The sequence below is a fragment of the Mus caroli genome, unplaced genomic scaffold (assembly GCF_978045245.1).
Source record: "Mus caroli unplaced genomic scaffold, Mus_caroli_1 scaffold_13, whole genome shotgun sequence".
Taxonomy (NCBI): domain Eukaryota; kingdom Metazoa; phylum Chordata; class Mammalia; order Rodentia; family Muridae; genus Mus; species Mus caroli.
Window position 1 is genome coordinate 37,020,078 of NW_028227268.1, and position 20,139 is coordinate 37,040,216.

General features: G+C 41.1%; 1 protein-coding gene across 8 annotated transcripts in view; it reads right to left on the reverse strand.

The window, feature by feature from the left end:
• Positions 1-20,139, reverse strand: part of Bcas3 (BCAS3 microtubule associated cell migration factor) — a 481,599-nt gene that overhangs the window by 326,791 nt on the left and 134,669 nt on the right. For all 8 annotated transcript variants that reach the window (XM_021178140.3, XM_021178141.3, XM_021178147.3 and 5 more), the window contains exons 15-16: positions 17,669-17,802; positions 4,451-4,715 (exon numbers count right to left, since the gene is read on the reverse strand). In XM_021178140.3, the coding sequence (XP_021033799.1) occupies positions 4,451-4,715; positions 17,669-17,802 (399 nt within the window). The remainder of the gene's footprint in view (positions 1-4,450; positions 4,716-17,668; positions 17,803-20,139) is intronic.

Consider the following 20,139-nt stretch of genomic DNA (forward strand, 5'->3'; position numbering starts at 1 on the left):
TGAAGCCACAACATACCCAAACTTATGGGACGCAATGAAAGCATTTCTAAGAGGAAAACTCATAGCTCTGAGTGCCTCCAAAAAGAAACTAGAGACAGCACACATTAGCAGCTTGACAACACTCCTAAAAGCACTAGAACAAAAGGAAGCAAGTTCACCCAAGAGGAGTAGACAGCAGGAAATAATCAAACTCAGGGGCGAAATCAACCAAGTGAAAACAAGAAGAACTATTCAAAGAATCAACCAATCAAGGAGCTGGTTCTTTGAGAAAATCAACAAGATAGATAAACCCTTAGCCAGACTCACTAGAGGGCACAGGGTAAGCATTCTAATTAACAAAATCAGAAATGAAAAAGTAGACATAACAACAGATGCTGAAGACATCCAAAACACCATCAGATCCTTCTACAAAAGGCTATATTCAACAAAACTGGAGAACCTGGATGAAATGGAGAAGTTTCTAGACAGATACCAGGTACCAAAGTTGAATCAAGATCAGGTTAATGATCTAAACAGCCCTATATCCCCCAAAGAAATAGAAGCAGTCATTAATAGTTTCCCAACCAAAAAAAAAGCCCAGGACCAGATGGGTTTAGTGCAGAGTACTATCAGACCTTCAAAGAAGATATAATCCCAGTTCTTCACAAACTATTCCACAAAATAGAATCAGAAGGTACTCTACCCAACTCATTCTATGAAATCACAATTACTCTGATACCTAAACCACAAAAAGACCCAACAAAGATAGAAAACTTCAGACCAATATCCCTTATGAATATTGATGCAAAAATCCTCAAAAAAGTTCTTGCTAACTGAATCCAAGAACACATCAAAACAATCATCCATCCTGACCAAGTAGGTTTCATCCCAGGGATGCAGGGATGGTTCAATATATGGAAATCCATCAACGTAATCCAGTATATAAACAAACTCAAAGACAAAAACCACATGATCATCTCGTTAGATGTGGAAAAAGCATTTGACAAGATCCAACACCCATTCATGATAAAAGTCTTGGAAAGATCAGGAATTCAAGGCCCATACCTAAACATGATAAAAGCAATCTACAGCAAACCAGTAGCCAACATCAAAGTAAATGGTGAGAAGCTTGAAGCAATCCCTCTAAAATCAGGGACTAGACAAGGCTGTCCACTTTCTCCATACCTATTCAACATTGTACTTTAAGTCCTAGCCAGAGCAATTCGACAACAAAAGGAGATCAAAGGGATACAAATTGGAAAAGATGAAGTCAAAATATCACTTTTTGCAGATGATATGATAGTATATATATAAGTGACCCTAAAAATTCCACCAGAGAACTCCTAAACCTGATAAACAGCTTCGGTGAAGGAGCTGGATATAAAATTAACTCAAACAAATCAATGGCCTTTCTCTACACAAAGAATAAACAGGCTGAGAAAGAAATTAGGGAAACAACACCCTTTCAATAGTCACAAATAATATAAAATATCTTGGCATGACTCTAACTAAGGAAGTGAAAGATCTGTATAATAAAAACTTCAAGTCTCTGAAGAAAGAAATTATAGAAGATCTCAGAAGATGGAAAGATCTCCCATGCTCATGGATTGGCAGGATCAACATTGTAAAAATGGCTATCTTGCCAAAAGCAATCTACAGATTCAATGCAATCCCCATCAAAATTCCAAATCAATTCTTCAACGAATTAGAAAGTGCAATCTGCAAATTCATCTGGAATAACAAAAAACCTAGGATAGCAAAAACTCTTCTCAAGGATAAAAGAACCTCTGGTGGAATCACCATGCCGGACCTAAAGCTTTACTACAGAGCAATTGTGATAAAAACTGTGTGGTACTGGTATAGTGACAGACAAGTAGACCAATGGAATAGAATTGAAGACCCAGAAATGAACCCACACACCTATGGTCACTTGATCTTCGACAAGGGAGCTAAAACCATCCAGTGGAAGAAAGACAGCATTTTCAACAAATGGTGCTGGCACAACTGATTGTTATCATGTAGAAGAATGCGAATCGATCCATTCCTATCTCCTTGTACTAAGATCAAGTCTAAGTGGATCAAGGAATTTCACATAAAACCAGAGACACTGAAACTTATAGAGGAGAAAGTGGGGAAAAAAGCCTTGAAGATATGGGAACAGGGGAAAGATTCCTGAATAGAACAGCAATGGCTTGTGCTGTAAGATCGAGAATTGACAAGTGGGACCTCATGAAACTGCAAAGCTTCTGCAAGGCAAATGACACCATCAATAAGACAAAAAAACCACCAACAGATTGGCAAAGGATCTTCACCTATCCTAAATCAGATAAGGGACTAATATCCAATATATATAAAGAACTCAAGAAGGTGGACTCCAGAAAATCAAATAACCCCATTAAAAAATGGGGCTCAGAACTGAACAAAGAATTCTCACCTGAGGAATACCGAATAGCAGAGAAGCACCTGAAAAAATGTTCAACATCCTTAATCATCAGGGAAATGCAAATCAAAACAACCCTGAGATTCCACCTCACACCAGTCAGAATGGCTAAGATCAAAAATTCAGGTGACAGCAGATGCTGGCGAGGATGTGGAGAAAGAGGAAAAGCCAACATTCACGTGGAAACTGAACAACACTCTTCTCAATGATACCTTGGTCAAGGAAGGAATAAAGAAAGAAATTAAGGACTTTTTAGAGTTCAATGAAAATGAAGCCACAACATACCCAAACTTATGGGACGCAATGAAAGCATTTCTAAGAGGAAAACTCATAGCTCTGAGTGCCTCCAAAAAGAAACTAGAGACAGCACACATTAGCAGCTTGACAACACTCCTAAAAGCACTAGAACAAAAGGAAGCAAGTTCACCCAAGAGGAGTAGACAGCAGGAAATAATCAAACTCAGGGGCGAAATCAACATGTCCACATGTCCATTGTTGGTGGGATTGCAAGCTGGTACAACCACTCTGGAAATCAGTCTGGCGGTTCCTCATAAAATTGGACATAGTACTACAGGAGGATCCAGCAATACCTCTCCTGGGCATATATCCAGAAGATGTCCCAACCGGTAAGAAGGACACATGCTCCACTATGTTCATAGCAGCCTTATTTATAATAGCCAGAAGCTGGAAAGAATCCAGATGCCCCTCAACAGAGGAATGGATACAGAAATTATGGTACATTTACACAATGGAGTACTACTCAGCTATTAAAAAGAATGAATTTATGAAATTCCTAGCCAAATGGATGGACCTGGAGGGCATCATCTTGAGTGAGGTAACACAATCACAAAGGAACTCACACAATATGTATTCACTGATAAGTGGATATTAGCCCAAAACTTAGGATACCCAAGATATAAGATACAATTTGCTAAACGCATGAAACTCAAGAAGAATGAAGACCAAAGTGTGGACACTATGCCCCTTCTTACAAGTGGGAACAAAACACCCAGGTAAGGAGTTACAGAGACAAAGTTTGGAGCTGTGATGAAAGGATGGACCATCTAGAGACTGCCATATCCAGGGATCCATCCCATAATCAGCTTCCAAACGCTGACACCATTGCATACACTAGCAAGATTTTGCTGAAAGGACCCAGATATAGCTGTCTCTTGTGAGACTATGCCGGGGCCTAGCAAACACAGAAGTGGATGCTCACAGTCAGCTATTGGATGGATCACAGGGCTCCCAATGGAGAAGCTAGAGAAAGTACCCAAGGAGTTAAAGGGATCTGCAACCCTATAGGGGGAACAACATGATGAACTAACCAGTACCCCGGAGCTCTTGTCTCTAGCTGCATATGTATCGAAAGATGGCCTAGTCGGCCATCACTGGAAAGAGAGGCCCATTGGACTTGCAAACTTTATATGGGGGGGGAATGCCAGGGCCAAAAGAATGGGAATGGGTAGGTAGGGGAGGGGGGGGGGTGGGGGACCTTTGGGATAGCATTGGAAATGTAATTGAGGAAAATACGTAATAAAAAAATATTAAAAATTAAAAAAAAATAAAGAAGTAGACAGGGAATGATTTTGGTGATGTTTCATTTACTGACCAGGATGATGACATTGGGGTAGGAAATTTTGCCCTGCGATACCATATGAGAGGAATCCCAGAGAACTTTACATAAACATGAAGTACAAGTACAGAGAAAATGACAGGCCCACTGGAGGAAGAACAAATATTTCTCACTGAACGGCAGTACCAGGCCACGACATTAAGAATGTTCTGAAATACATACTTCAAATGCTATGAAAACAGACTCAATCTAAATATCCCTTCCATACTGAGAAAGAAAAGCAGTTAAAATACCATGAAAAAGATCACCGTGATCACTGTGGATCATACTTATTAATTCATTTAATAAATGTGAACTTCTTAACTATGCTCAGCACAAACAGTAAAAATTTGCATCTGATCCCATGTGATAGAGCAAGAATCTACTGGAAAGCAGCATGAGAGGAAAGTGTTTACCATGTAGTGGGGAGCCAGAAGGGCTGCTGGACAGGCCTGGAACAGGACTACAGCGGCCGCCTTGCTTAGATGTCAGCTCTTGTTCAATCTCTTCCAGCCCAGCACTTTTCTGGAAACGGCTCATGCGATTGACTACTCGTGGTGACATGTGTGTTCGGACACAAGGCTGGCCACCATAAGGATTGATGGGGAAAACGTGGGACGTACCCCGGAGGGTACTGACCACCACCCAACGACAATCATGGCTGAAACAGATGTCCTGAACCTAGGAAGGAGGAAAGAGACAAAAACAGCTGTAGTCACTCGGGTGTACCTAAGGACAGGCATAAATGGAAATGCAAATAGAAATGGTTGACTCCTTAGCAGATTTACATAAGAATAGATGACAAACGTATAAAATATTTTATAGGTCACCAGGACTCCATGTGGGGATCAGATAAAACCTGGAGTGAAGGGTTCTATTTCCTGCTGTTCAAAGTGAGAGGCAAGAATTAGGACCTCCATGTCTCCCGCACCTGACCCACAGAGCTTTGTAAAATAGATACTGCATGTTTCAAGGTAGGGCACTGGCTCTGAGTAATGGCCCTGCCACAAAGAATATGAGAGCCTGGGCTCAGAGCACCAGAAGCATTAAAATAAAGTCAGGCATAGCGGTATATAGCTATAACCAAAGTGCTACAGTCGGGAGGAGGGGCCTGGGTGGGTCCCAGAGCTTGCTGGTAACAAATCAGAGCACAACAGCTCAGTGGGGCCTCTCATCTCAAATGGTAAGAGGGAGAAAGAAGGTAGGTGGAGTCTTAACTCTGGCCTACACAGGAGTAAAGACTATACACACTCACTCATATGACACATGCTCCCAAAAGGATTTCTATTAAGTACAAAAAAGTAGATAATGCAGTCAATGTTACTAATTCGATCACTTGCTTAAATACTAATGGCCTACCAAACAATTCACCAGGAATGAAGAGATGAGTGTTTGTGGATACGGTTCTCAGGAGACATGAGTCCTTGTCTCAATAAATAAAACAAGACGAAAGGCCTGAGATGTCCTGTGTATCAATACAAGACACATCAACATAGTTGGGTGTGTGTGGTGTTCAAGAACTGAGGCTGGAGGACTGCAGTGGTTTCTATGTCACATAGACCTACACAGCAAGATTACTTCAAAGTAAAACTTTTTAAATCCAACAAATGTATTTAAAAACTAATGGATTCCTTAGAGACCACTGTTTTCACAGTGAAAATTCTGGTTCCATCTCTGAAGACAGCTTATGAGTCTGTGGTGATTTAGGAAACAATATTTCTATGACTAAAAGAGTCACTGTGCACCTCCTAACTCAGGGCCTAAGTATCACTGCATAGCAGGAAATAAACTATGTTCTTGGTACCACATTCCTCAATGCTATTAAGAATTCGGTATGGTGGTATATACTCCTGGGACTCCAACACTGTGAAGAGGCTGCAGCCAGTGGGATTTCTCCATCAAAGTGAGACCCTATCTCAAAACAACAACACAAGCCCCACAATAAAAAACCAAAACCCTGACTGCTACAGAAATTCAGCGGAGAAAGAATGCTTCTGTGAGTACAAGTCCTTTGCACCTGAGGTCAACAAGTTTGGCCATAGCAAGCTCTGTGTGTAACAGGCCGGACAGTTAACATTTCCCTCTATAGAGGCATTGTGTAAGTGCTTGCCAAAACACAGAAGAGAGTAAGTTATGGCTGACAGAAGAGTTTGGGCTGTTAGATCATCTTCATTATGATCACTGAGGAACTGAAAGTAGAAAAGGCCTCAGAACTTTACATTAAACAGTCAGGGCTTGAGGTGGCTGTAGTTTAGAAGATTCACCACAGCTTGCATGTATACACACACACACACACACACACACACACACATACACACACACACACATATACAATTCACAGAAAGTTTTGGCAGGAAGACCTGCAAAGAGTTAGAACAGGAGGCTTGATGACATGAAGGCTACAAGTTCAACAGCAATAAATGCTTTGTAGTGAAGGTGTAAGATGGCGCATCCTGACTTTAAATGATGGGATACACCACAGGCTGTGTCTAGGAGGATGTTTGCAGAGATGGTTAACTGACACAGAGAGAGAACCATAGGGAATGTGGGTGGTACCAGTCTGGGGTCCAGACTTATAAACAGGAGAAGAAGGGTGAAGTACCCGTGCTCAGTCTCTGATTCCTCTGAGGTCACACTGTGACCAGTCATATCCCACTCCTGCTACCCTGACTTTCCCACCATGGTCTCCACCCACTGTCAACTGTCAGGCAAAACAAGTTTCTGAGTTACTTCTGGTCAGGCGTTTCATCACAGCAGTGAGAAACGTAACTCATACTTGGTAAGAACACATGATATCTATGGAAAATTACATTAAAGGCACACTTAAATCCAACACCCAGAGATGACTACTACTTATTATCTAGAAATACAAGTATTTCTTAATGCATGTGTATGTATAAATACATACCACATAAAACATGAGACTCTAAAAGTAATCCAAAAAAATAACCAGTTAGCCCCCCCCAAAAAAAAAGTTTATGCCCCCTTTTGCCTAATTTTCAGACAGGCCTAAAAGAAAGTTCACCTTCACTGCCTCGCCAACCGGGGCAGATGCTTAGGAACAGCCTGCCCTGCATCTCCTCTCCTACAAGTGTGTGTGGTGACCTCAGAGTCGGTATCAGGTTGGGCTACTGATTCTGGGAAAGTCTCAGAAAATAATAGCACTGGGGTTTGGGATGACAAGACTGAGACAGGGTGGGGTAGCATGCACATGTATGCACGGTAGTATAGTAGAGGCTGAGTCAGAAGATGGAGCCCCCCAAAAGTAAGAGGAGCACATGAAGAAATACAGCAGAAGACTTACATTCTGATGAGAACAACCCAACTTTTGAAAAGAATCTATTGCCTCTGTTCCCTGCTCACTGTAAAAAGCAGAGTATTAGGCTAATGGCTGAACTGGCGACCCCATGAGAGAAGGAGTGAGGCGGGAGAGAGAATGCTCGGGTACCAATTCTAAAGATCAAAAAACCTCAACTCTTAGATGCCCCTGAAAAGGACAACTTTAAAAAACTAAAAATAAAAATAACAAAAAAGAACTCTAAGGCAGCATGGGTTGGAGAGGCAGAAGGATCTCAGGAGGATCTGAATTTGAGGCTAACTTCCTGGAAAAAGTCAGTTCCAGGAAAGCAGGGCTACACAGAGAGAACTATCTCAAAGAACAAACAGATGGAAAAGACAGGAGTTACTCAATACTAAAGAACCCGAATCTAAACCATCAGAGGACATGACATTTATTTAGGGAAATCAGATGAAAGTAGAGAGTGGATATATTGGTATGAGAACTGAAATACAAATTCAGGTCCCAACTACACATTTGAGCTTTTTAAAAATTTATTTATTTATCAATTGGAATCAAGAAAAACACCTTTCCCCCATAAGGCTATATATGCACAAAAATTATGACCAATTTAATTGAAATAAAGGCATGTTTAATGAGAACATTATTGTCATATGAGTAAATGGAGTTTGGAGTTTGATACATAAATGTTTTATTTATTATTTGTATTTCTTTTCTCCTAACTTTATTTGTTCAATATAGGACAGAAAGACCACTGGGTGATTCATAGGTTGGTTTTTTTCCATGTAAAAATTGATATGTAAGTAGTAAATGACTTGAAGCAGAAAAGGGAAGTGGCACTTGGTGTACGACCTCCCCTGTCCTGCAGAGGCGTGCAACCTTCTAAGTGGATACTGACAAAATACTGCACAACTCTAAGACAGTGTTGGCAGAGTTAGCAAGCTTATATTTATGCAAAGCACACAGAAAAATTATACCTGGCTGTCTTCAGTGGTCTGGTGGTGAGTGGTATGGTATGATTATGTCACTGTAACAGACATGTTGGTACACATAAACGTCAAAGTTCAAAATACTTCCTAGGAATGAAGTCGGTGTGCTAAGTGACAGGCTTGGATTATTTTTAATTCATAAGTAGAGATTTCAAAATTAACTGAGATGCTAATTCTGTTTGGTCTTGAAGACTTTTAGCAGAGCTTCAAATAAGGAACTCACTTTGTTAGCTACTTTTCTGTCCCTGTATTTAATGAAAGAGATGAAAACCAATCCTAGGAAGGGTTGGGGAGGCATATCAAATAAGAAATAGGAAAGAGGGAAAAGACAATTTCACCACAGTGCAGACCAGGATCTCAACATTCTCACATTTCTAAGTTGGAAATATGAGCTTAGCCCCCCCCAAGGATGTTAAATATTTGACATTAATTTATTTGAAAAAACCATTATAAAAAGCAGTGACATTAAATTATCTTTAGTACAACTATTAAAATTTTCTTCATCAAAGACATGAAATCCTCCATGTTTTCTGACAATAATCTAACCCCAAATTAACAGAAATAAAGGAATGGGGGGGGGGCTAGCATGGTCATTAAACAACTCATTATTAAGTCACCCACAGATCAAAGCAAAAGCCTCACAAACACTGACAGACACATGGGGACAAATGAAGATGAATCAGAATATACAGCGACCCCAGTGCAGTGTGGGAGAGTCACAGCCAGAGTCTGTTTACCTAGGAAGGACTCAGTGAGCAAGCTCTTACACCCAAGGAATCAGAAGAAGGAAAGAGAGACAACAAGAGTTCAAGTAGGAGAGCGGCCAGGATGAGAGTGAAAAACCAATGGTATGCAAAACAAACAAAACCAAACAAATCAAGAACTATTCAAAACTGGAAGGAAAGGAAAAAGGAAGGGAAAGGGAAAGGGAAAGGGAAAGGGAAAGGGAAAGGGAAAGGGAAAGGGAAAAAGGGAAAAAGGGAAAAAGTGAAAAAGGGAAAGGGAAAGGGAAGGGAAGGGAAGGGAAGGGAAGGGAAGGGAAGGGAAGGGAAGGGAAGGGAAGGGAGAAGAGGGGAGATGGGACAGGGGAGAGGAGGGGAGAAGGGACAGGGGAGAGGAGAGAGGAAAAGAGAGAAGAGGAGGGGAGAGGGGAGGCGAGGGGAGAAGATTCCAAAGAGAAGGGCACTCACAACTAAAGGACAGTGTAGGGGTGAGAGCCACACCCAGCAGGCACTGTGCATGGAAAACAGCCATAACCTGAACATTTGTACCTAAGTAAACGAACAAACTCAGAAAAAATACAGCAGTTCAAAAGCTATAAACTGTCAGGTACAGGAAAGGAACTTAGAGCTCATAACTTCTATTTGAGACATAGAACAGTCCCCACAGTGATTTTTCTGAAGCAACTACACCCTGACTGTGTAAATGTACAGGAGAAAAAGCCTTCAGGTTTGAGGTCAGGTAACCATTCTCCATCCTACTAACATGAGAAGGGTACACTCACAATCTGTGCACATCAAACTAAGTTTTACTCTGAGTTAACATCAGAAAAAGGTAAGAGATGGGCTACTGGGGGGAGGGGAGAGACTGCAAATCACTTGCTTTACACTGCTGGAGAAAGTGAAGAAATCTCATCAAAAACAAAAGCAAGGACTGGGGAGACAAATCAGCCAGACACACACATTCATTGTCTGCCTGTCTGTCTGTCTGTCTGTTTGTGTGCATGTGAATAAATGTAATAATAACTAAAATTTAAGAAGTTATAACAAGAGAATTCCTGGTATTCCTGATCTGCAACTGAGTCTCAGGACTGCACAGTGAGACACTGTCTTTAAAAAAAATAATAATAAAATAAGCCAGGTGTGGTGGCATAAAACATATAATCAGCATTTATGAGGTGGAGACAAGACAAGATTCAAAGACAGCCTGGGCTACAGAAAGCCCTGTCTCAAACACATCAACAAATTCAACAAAAGACCCCAAAACACCATTAAGAGGTAAGCATTCCAACAAACTGAGCAAGGTAGGTAGGACAAGAGATAAGCCTGCCAATCCCAGCACTCGGGAGTCAGAGGCAGGTGGATTTCTGAGTTCGAGGCCAGCCTGGTCTACAAAGTGAGTTCCAGGACAGCCAGGGCTATACAGAGAAACCCTGTCTCAAAAAACAAAAAACAAAAAAAAAAACAAAAAAAAGAAAGAAGCCTGCCACAATGAGGGATCAGGTATTTTAAAATTGGTGGTACAGACAACCTACACATACAAAAATTTTGCTACAAAATTGAATATACACACATTAGAACAATAACTCCATGTAAATCTGGTTTATCTAAAAGAGAATGGTAGAATCAATCAAATGTTGTATAATATTGTGGAACATTTTTCTCTGAAGTTGTGAAAATTATCGGGGCATATTAAAAGGTTTATGGAATCTTCTAATATTTTCTGTAGAAGTGCATGTAAAACTATAATCATTTCAATTTAAAAACAGAATGTGTTGCCATGGACCTGGCTCCTGTGACCAACTATCCACTCATGATAGACATGAAGGAAGGGCAGACAGAAATGCCAGAGAGTGAGGTTGAATAACATTGCTTCTAGAAAGAAGGTATATCCTGTTGTGTGTGGATGCTCCCTGGACCCCACCACAACATCTTGGAGCTGTGGCTCTGAGACCAAAGTTCTCAACCTATCCACAAGTTTGATTCACTTGCCACCCACGGAGTGGATAGCACCACCTCATTACAGTTGTCACTGGTATGAAGGCTAAGGCTCACACTGAATATGCGGTGTTTCCATAAGGGACACACACAGGAACATGTAGGTAGAAGGGTGGGATCACATCGCTCAGATCAAGCAGCTACACACCACTGACGAAGACTGAACTGGTTTAAACGCTTGTTTCAGAAATCTTCACCACCTACAGGCTCACCACTGACCACCAACCAGCCTTCCAGTTCTTTCCTGTGCTGTCCAGCAAGACCAATGTATAGTTCCATAAGGAACTCTGGGTGAGATTAAGGCTACTGAGACCTTGAGGCACTATCTCAGCGCAACATCGCCACCTGCCAGAGGGAGAGGCTAAGTACACATAGATTTTTTTTGTTGTTGTTTTGTTTTGAGGTTAGCTATTTAAAGAGTTGCTTAGTTCTAACCAGGACTGAAGAACTGACCCAAGGAGGACAGGGGCATGCTGGTTCCACTTTGGGATGGGCAACTGTGAAGGTGAAAGAGGTCAGAGAAGTGAGTGGGATCAAAGGCTCCAAGAGGAGAGTGTGATCTCAAGGTCCAGGCTCCTACATCATCTTCTCTGCCATGGGTTCAATAGCCACTTGACCCACAGAGCTCCTTCCCAAAGCTCCTGATGCCTTGACTAAGATGGACATGATGGTTCCCCATGGCCAGGAGAGCTGTGTAGCCTCAATAACCCAGGAAGACAGAGGTAAGCAGCAATTGGCACTGGGGAACCAAAAATGGACGTATGTCTTGCCTATCTGAATCAGAGAAAGACAAACAGTGAACCTGGGCCAAGCATGCCAGCTCACTTAATACTGTCTACAAAGGCTATTGGTTAACAAAATGAGCCAGTCCAAAGGCAGAGACGAGCAAAGATGTGCAAATTAAGTCCAGTAAAATGTATCTAGACACAAAATTAAGAAGGGAAGACGACCCAGACTGGGAAGACCCACAATGACCCCACCGGTAGAACTGGAGAGAATTGCAAGGAATGGCTCCTTGATCATAACCTGTGTGTTTGGACTTCTATGAACGGTATGATCATGGCAACATACATCTCATGTCCCAGCACACAAGCGGTGAGGGTAAAAGGATCAGGAGGAGCCTGTGGTCATCTACACATGGTTCCAAAGTCAAGGAGGTCCAAAGAGGTCCAAGATAGATGGTTTAGCAGTCAAGACACTTTCTACCAACTCTGATGGAAAAACTGGGACAGAAGGAGAGAACTCACTCTAATTTCTACAAGAGCAAGTGTGTGAAAGCACATGCCCACACACATATGCACATGCGCTACACACACACACACACACACACACACACACACACACACAAACACTTTTTACACTGAGCACAGGCATTCATTCCTCCCTGCTCTCTGTGGACACAGGAGCAGATGCCTCTATCTCCTGAGACCATCGCTCTCCTATCATGATGGATTGTCCTCCAGAACTTCCAGACAAAAACGAAGCCTTCCTTCCTCAAGTTTCTTTTGTCAGTGTTCTGTCACACCTACAGGGGTAACTGACCCACTAGGCAAGCACTCTGCCAACCGAACTTGCTGATGGTTCTTAAACGGAATCACAGATGCAAGACAGTCTTCTCCTTCTAATTGCTTCCTTCAGAAGACAAGTGTTTTACTTTAATGAGCCTAAGTTTATAAATTGCATGCTTTAATGGATTTTACTATTAGTGTCACATTTTAAAAAATCTGTGGCAAACCTAAGCGACATTAGTTTCTTTGCTTTCCTTATAAAAGCTATGTGGTCATTGGTTTCACACTTGTCCATCACTCCCCTGAGTTGACAATCAAGTGCCAAAATCCCTCCCAATTATTTGTATTTGTTTGGTGGTTTTTGATTTGTAGTGAGACAGAGTCTCACTACAAATCCTGGAGGGCCTTGAACTCACTATGAAGACTAGGGTGAACTTGCTGTTTTCTCTGTCTTTCCCTTCTGAGTGCTGCAATTCTAGGCATGCATCATCATACCAGACTGGATTCAAGTAAATTCAATAAGGCTTTCTATAAGGTATATACTACAGAAGAAAAAAATCTCACTGAGATTTCCATAGAAATTACAAATAAACTCAGAGGAAACTAATACTATAATGCTATAATGTATTCCAGAGTCAGGCATTTATTGATTTTCAGCAGTGCTTTCTAGCTCTCCCAGGATGGATATAATGTAGTATTTTAGACACTGAGATATATTTAAATTATCAACTAATTGTTAGGAGAGAGTGAGAGAGAAACAGAGAGACAAAGAGAGACAGAGAGTGAGCCCATCCATAACAGTAAGTGAACTCAGGGTTTGGCCCATGCTAGGCAAATACTGTAACTGCTAACCTCCATCCCAGCTCCTTTTTCAGCTTTTAAGGCAGGGTCTTTCTGTTTTGTATTCCTAAATCACTGGGATTTTAGGCCTTCAGATTGGTCTTTATGCTCTAACTTTTACCTTCTAACGTTTTTTAAAATAACTTACTGTGTGCTATTTTAAAAGAGAAATTTATATTTTCTGCCAAGGCATTCATGTCTTCCTTGCATATAGCTTTATTCGCTCATTTCCTGATGACAGATGTGCCTTTCACATTTTCAGATGTCCCTGGCACATCTCTGGCATGTTCCTTCTTTCCAGTTCTCTGTCCTGAGAATCTGTGACTTTGGATGCCTAGAGTTGAATCTCATTAACACAGGGAGACAGCAAACCCAACAGGAGTTCCCTTGCCTGTCCTCAGTAAGCCCCAGTGAACCATCACGTACAGACTACCACTTTTCTAGATAATTAACCTGAAGTTTAAAGAAAGTAATCTGCTTATCTCAGCAAAATACACAGGGCAGCTGGAGGCACGGGATGCAGAAGGAGGGCTATGACGGAGTGTGTGTTTTCAGAGACGAGAAAGGGACAGAAACCAAACACAGATGGCAGTCTAGACTACTGATAATATACTAAGGTGCCTGGGAACTGTATACTTCAATAGTCTGTGAACAATATCTTAATAAAATGGGGGGTTGGCGGATCTATATGAATGACTGGGATAACCAGTAAATCACAGGCTTACCGTGATTCCAAACCACAACAAAGTGGCATTTCTGCACAAGCAGAAGCACACAGTGTTTGGAACATATAGACACTAAAAATTACCTTTTATCTCAAACACAAATAATTTAAAATAATAATATAGTTAGGTTCATTTCAACTTCAGAACTAAAAAGGTATTAATCGTACTACATTGTAAATCTTTTAACATGAAAATATTTACATGTTTCAAAAATGATATTGCTACTTAACAAATAAATTACAAAATGGCAACAGTGGGCTTGAGTGAGACATGATGTAGTCTATGAAAAAGGTCTTGGTATGGAGGGTTGAGCAAGCCAGGCTGGAGCCTACTGACAAGGAATCTGTATAGAGGACCTGAGCAAGCCATACTGGAGCCTACTGACAAGGTATCAGTGAGACTCAAGCCGCTGCTAGAACAAGGGCATTCTCCTCAGAGCATATGTGCTTCAAGGGGAAAATTACTGTCAGATGCAGAGGATATCCCCAGTCAAAGACCACAAAACAACTTAATTCATCGTAATTAGATCCATATACTTTTTTTATTCCCTTGCCTGATTAAAGTGCCCTTGGAGTTCTTGGAAGAATTCAGAATAATATGATTTTTCAAGTACTAAAAGATGGCCAGATAAATCATGTGCCAGACAGATTTCATGATCGGTATTAAATTTTATCAGTTCAAAATAATTTCAGTAGACTTTATAACAATTAATTTTATGGTTACCAACTTAGGTCCTTATAACTTTATGTTTGGTTTTTAGAAATTCCAAATTACAGGGTAGGCCCTGAGCAAAATCATTGTTAGCAATTTCTAGTTCATTTGCCTACCTGATCAATGGACAAATGGCTGGAAATACCAGATATCAAGGAGGGCGGCACTGCCCTAAGACTTACAAGATCATGATTCCTCACGGAATGCCTAGGGTTTAAGTTAAATAGCAAATAATACTCAGAGAAACAAGGCATTAAAAACAGGGGCAGGTGCTGAAACATTCACAGTCTCAATGGTTTTGATGAGGCTGGGAGATGCCTTAAGGCAAAGCAGGTTTTAAAACAGGAGAATAGAACTGTGTCAAGAGATATGAAATAAACACACAGGATGCCTGTCTCACACTGCACCACTGAACAAAGTAAAGCATGACGCTGGACATAAAGAAGTCAGCTCCTTAGCAAAGAATGCTCAAGACATGACAGGTATGTCAAGACATGACAGGTATGTCAAGACAAGTCTGAGATACATTCGGGGCCATGTCAATAGCTGCCCACTTTCCACATCTGGACCACTCTAAATGCTAAAATAACTATCGAGCAAGGATATGCCTTCTAAAGAAGAAAGAAAAATTAAAATATTGGTATCCTGACCAAACAATTAGCAGAACTGAAGACCTGTTATCCCAACAGAGAAAAGAGGAAGGAGGCTTCCAAGCCAGCCTAGAGAACAAAATGAGACCCTATCTCAAAAGTCACAGTCTACCTCAGAATAGAGTGAGGATACAGACATCTGTCACTACTGAGGAAGACACCACAGAAGAAATGGGCTGTAACATTCAATGTGCGGAAATCATAAATGGCTGAGAAATAATGAGCAGTTCCTGAAAGAAACAGACTTAAAATATGACAGCTCACTTTTCTGAGTTAGATCCTTCTGCTACTTTTTGGAACAACAACAAATGACATTGAGCTGGGGTTTGACAGTTAAAAGGTCAGAATTATTTTTACTTAGTCTTTTAGAAGCTCCTTATGGCTATGAGAGAAGATGTTCTCATTTGCAGTAGATGCAGGCTCACAGAGGGAGCCAGGACCATGCTGACCATTAAGAGCTGAGCTGGGCCGCAGCTCAGGGGTACAAGTGCTTGCCAAACATTGTAAGAGGTCCTGAGTTTGACTGCTGGTCCAGCAATAATAAAAATAAATAAAAACCTGAGAGAAAATTATGCCTGGTTTACTGAAAGCCTAAAATATACAGGAATCCTTAAGGAACAACTTATTTTTAAAATAAAATTCCAGAGATACTTGATACTTGAGATAGACAAGTATCATAAAGTTAAAACAGTTTGCCATATTACAAAATAAAGCGCCTCTGGCTGTGCCTCTTCACCTCCTTTCACATGCACATTAACAAGCAAGTGTCACCAGGTGTGGTGGCGCACGCCTTTAATACCAGCACTTGGGAGGCAGAGGCAGGTAGATTTCTGAGTTCGAGGCCAGCCTGGTCTACAAAGTGAGTTCCAGGACAGCCAGGGCTACACAGAGAAACCCTGTCTCAAAAAACCAAAAAAGAAAAAAAAAAAAAACAAAAAAAACAACCAAGCTGGTGTCAAAACACATCATGGAGCCTCAGCTGGTTCCCTTTGCTTTCACCATATCTAGTATTTTAACAATGATGAATTCTAAAATGTAGCTTTAAGTGGTGATGGCTGGGATGCGCAGAGCCACCAGCTTGAGGGAAATAAATCACCATGAGATTTTATGAGAAGAAGAAAACATGGTGCCGGCATTGTGATGTTACAAATATTGGCCAGACATGTTGGTGGTGCATGTCTTTATTACCAGCACTTAGGAGGCAGAGGCAGACGGATCTCCATGAGTTCAAGAACAGACTGATCCACAGAGTAAGTTCCAGAACAGCCAAAGCAAGCCAGTGAAACCCAGTCTCGAAAAAACAAAATGAACAAAAACCAAATCTGAGTACATGTAAGAATCCCGGTACCCTACCTAATAAGATAACCATTAGATTTTATAAAGGAAAGTATTGTGAAATGCATGCTTGCATAGCATTTACATATCTGTATCCATAAGTGTTTAAAAATTAACTCCTGCATACTATGGTGGTACACAGCTGTAATCCAAGCACTGGAGAAGTGGAGACAGGAGGACCTGGAGATCAAGGCTATGCATAGCTACACAGCAAGTTCAAAGCCTATCTGTGTAATGAGACCCTGTCTCAAAATGAAACTGAAAACACACTCTTAAAAGAAAATATGTATGTATCTACAATACTGGCCAATTTACATAAAAAAGCTTAAAAAACACAAAGTGCCTAGCAAAAAGGCCCTCAGAAACAGACCTCGAAGCAGGGTTTCCTTTGGAGCAAAAAAAGGGAGACAGGATAAAGAATAAGGTCAGGCTGATTACTCACATGTCAGCATTTTTAAAAAGAAAACTTCATTATTTAACTGTGTGGATGTTTATGAGTGTCACATGAGTGTGTGCAGATGCCCACAGTTAGTTAAAGAGAACACTGGCTCTCCTTGATCTTCTCCTGTGGCTGCAGGAGGTTGTGAGCTGCTTGGTGTAGGTTCTAGGATTTGAACATAGGTCCAACTGAAGAACAGCAAGAACCATTTCTCTAGTCCTCAATAACAATGAGGTAGGGTTTATTCCTTATGATTCATTAGGTAGACTAGGTATCTTTCCACAATTTACTAGAACTTACTCTAATACAGAGAATATTGTTTTCTCATAAATACTAATCTCCAAATTGATATGAATCTCCAATTACCTCAACTGCCATACTGCACCAAGAAATCAATCCCTTCAGGGAGAGCGCACACTTACTTTGGCCTCGGTCTCTCCCCTGTGAAGTGTGTACAGATGATGGACAGCACACTGTGATGATGACCAAGGATGAGTCAGGATTTGGAAGACATGAAAGTCATGGCCAAGAGTATCTGTTGTGACTAAAAGCATTCCTGGAAGATAAAAAAGTAAAGGATAAAAATAAAAGTGATTATGTATGTGGATAAGATATTTACAGAACAACCAGTACTATTCTTAAGTATTAAGAATGGGGAAAAGGATATTAGTTATAAAATAAAATAATTAAAATAAAGCACATTCTTTCTATAATCTCACACCAGTACCAACAGAGAAGCTACTAAACAGAGGAAGCAGGATGCCCTTTATGAGCAGCAGGAAGAAATTTTATATCCAAAAATTACCAAGTTTTCAGCAATTGTCAGAACATGCTGAGGTTTGGGAAGATGGCTGGGCTGGTGTGGTGATATGATGGTTTTACGTGGATGAAATCAAACCTTTAGAATTCATGTAAAAGTGCCCACCCTGGTGGTGCACACTGAAGACATAGAATAGGAGGATCCCAAACCCACTAGCCAGTCTAGCCTAAGTGGTGAACTCCAGGCCAACGAGAGACCCTGCCTCAATTAATACAGGAGTCCCTGTATTAATTGCTAACCTTAGTTCTGAAATTCAATCCTCCTGCCTGGGAGGACAGGAAAAGCTACTGCGTGGTGCCGCTTCGTCAAATTACGGACCACTGGCATCTCTCTATAATTCAATATGACTTTAATTATTTCATTCCCTACATTCTCATGTAGTACATTAATTAGTGGAGTGAAATATAACTTCATGTTGATTAATTTATCTGCTGTCTGCTTACTTTTTCTTTGCTTGAGTAGAAGAACCTTTATTTTTACTTTGGCTTCTTATTATACTACTACTATTACTACTTGTACTATCCTCCTCTTCCTTTTCCTCCTCTTCCTCCTCCCCCTCCTCCTCCTCCTCCTCATCATCATCGTTTTTTGAGACAAGGTTTCTCTGTGTAGCCCTGGCTGTCCTGGAAATCACTCTATGGACCAGGCTGGCTTCCAACTCAGAGATCCTCCTGCCTCTGCATCATCCCCAAAGCACATAAATCTTTAGACTAATGACACAAGAATGCAGGGGGAAAGGCATGTACCACCACAGGCAGGCTCTTTAGAATTATTTTTTTTTTAAGATTTATTTATTTATTATTATATGTAAGTACACTGTAGCTGTCTTCAGACACATCAGAAGAGGGCGTCAGATCTCATTACGGATGGTTGTGAGCCACCATGTGGTTGCTGGGATTTGAACTCCAGACCTTCAGAAGAGCAGTCGGGTGTTCTTACCCACTGAGCCATCTCACCAGCCCTAGAATTATTTTTAAATGGGCTGGGGAAGAATGAGAACACAGTTTCCAGCTACCATAAATTAGCAGTTGAGTTTCCCGTTTTTGAGGAAATCCCAGGGTTAGCAGAGCCATAGTGCAACAGATGAAAACGGCCTTCTTGGTCATGCTATCTCCTCTTCTAGGGAAATAAGAAAATTTTCTTTTTAATATTGAGCTTTAAGCTGTTGTTCTGAGAAATAATCCCTTTTTATTCTAAATTGACTGTTCCATAGTGCATGCTGCACACACCTAACTTCCAAGGTCTGTTCTTTTCTTTTATTGTGTTGAGTGTTTTGTTGACACACGGTAATAAAGGGCATGAGTAAGTGGCACAGAAGTAAGGGCTATCACTAACATGGGAGGATACAGTCCATCTAAAGGTGACATTTCCCTGGCTAACCATTTTTCTGGCTATATACATTTTAATCAATGAAAAGTAGCAACTATTATATTAATTTAATAATGGGTAATAATTAATAGACACATTAGGTTCTCTCCCACCATATCTAGGTATGGCCATGAGGCGCCCTCACATGCCTGTCTTCCTGAGAGCCACCCTGTGTGTGTCTATGCTCCGTCCCAGCCATGCTGGGACTCAAGGCTTGCATGCTGTTCCCACTCCTGCTTTCTGCTCAGTCACAGGAAGTCTGAATAACCCAACGCAGCTGCCGACTTCTGATTCTACCTTTCCACAAAAATCAGTTTGGGGCACTTAACAAACAACAGAAACATTATTGTAATGGGAGGGAGGGAGGGAGGGAGGGAGGGAGGGAGGGAGGGAGGGAGAGAGAGAGAGAGAGAGAGAGAGCGAGAGAGAGAGACTGTGTGTGTGTGTGTGTGTGTGTGTGTGTGTGTGTGTGTATAAATGTACACTCACAACATTCTCCTCAGAATGAGCAAGTAAATGAAAGGCTGACTGAATCAGGCCACTACTGTTCTACATGTGAGTGGCAATCACAGTTGAGCATTTTAAATATGGTCTTTCTGGTTGTTTCTAAGTCAACCTCTCTTGTAGAGCAATAGTCCTTACCATCTGCACCTCTATAAGCACACAAATCCTACCTCAGATGCTGTCCTCTTCCATTCATCCAAA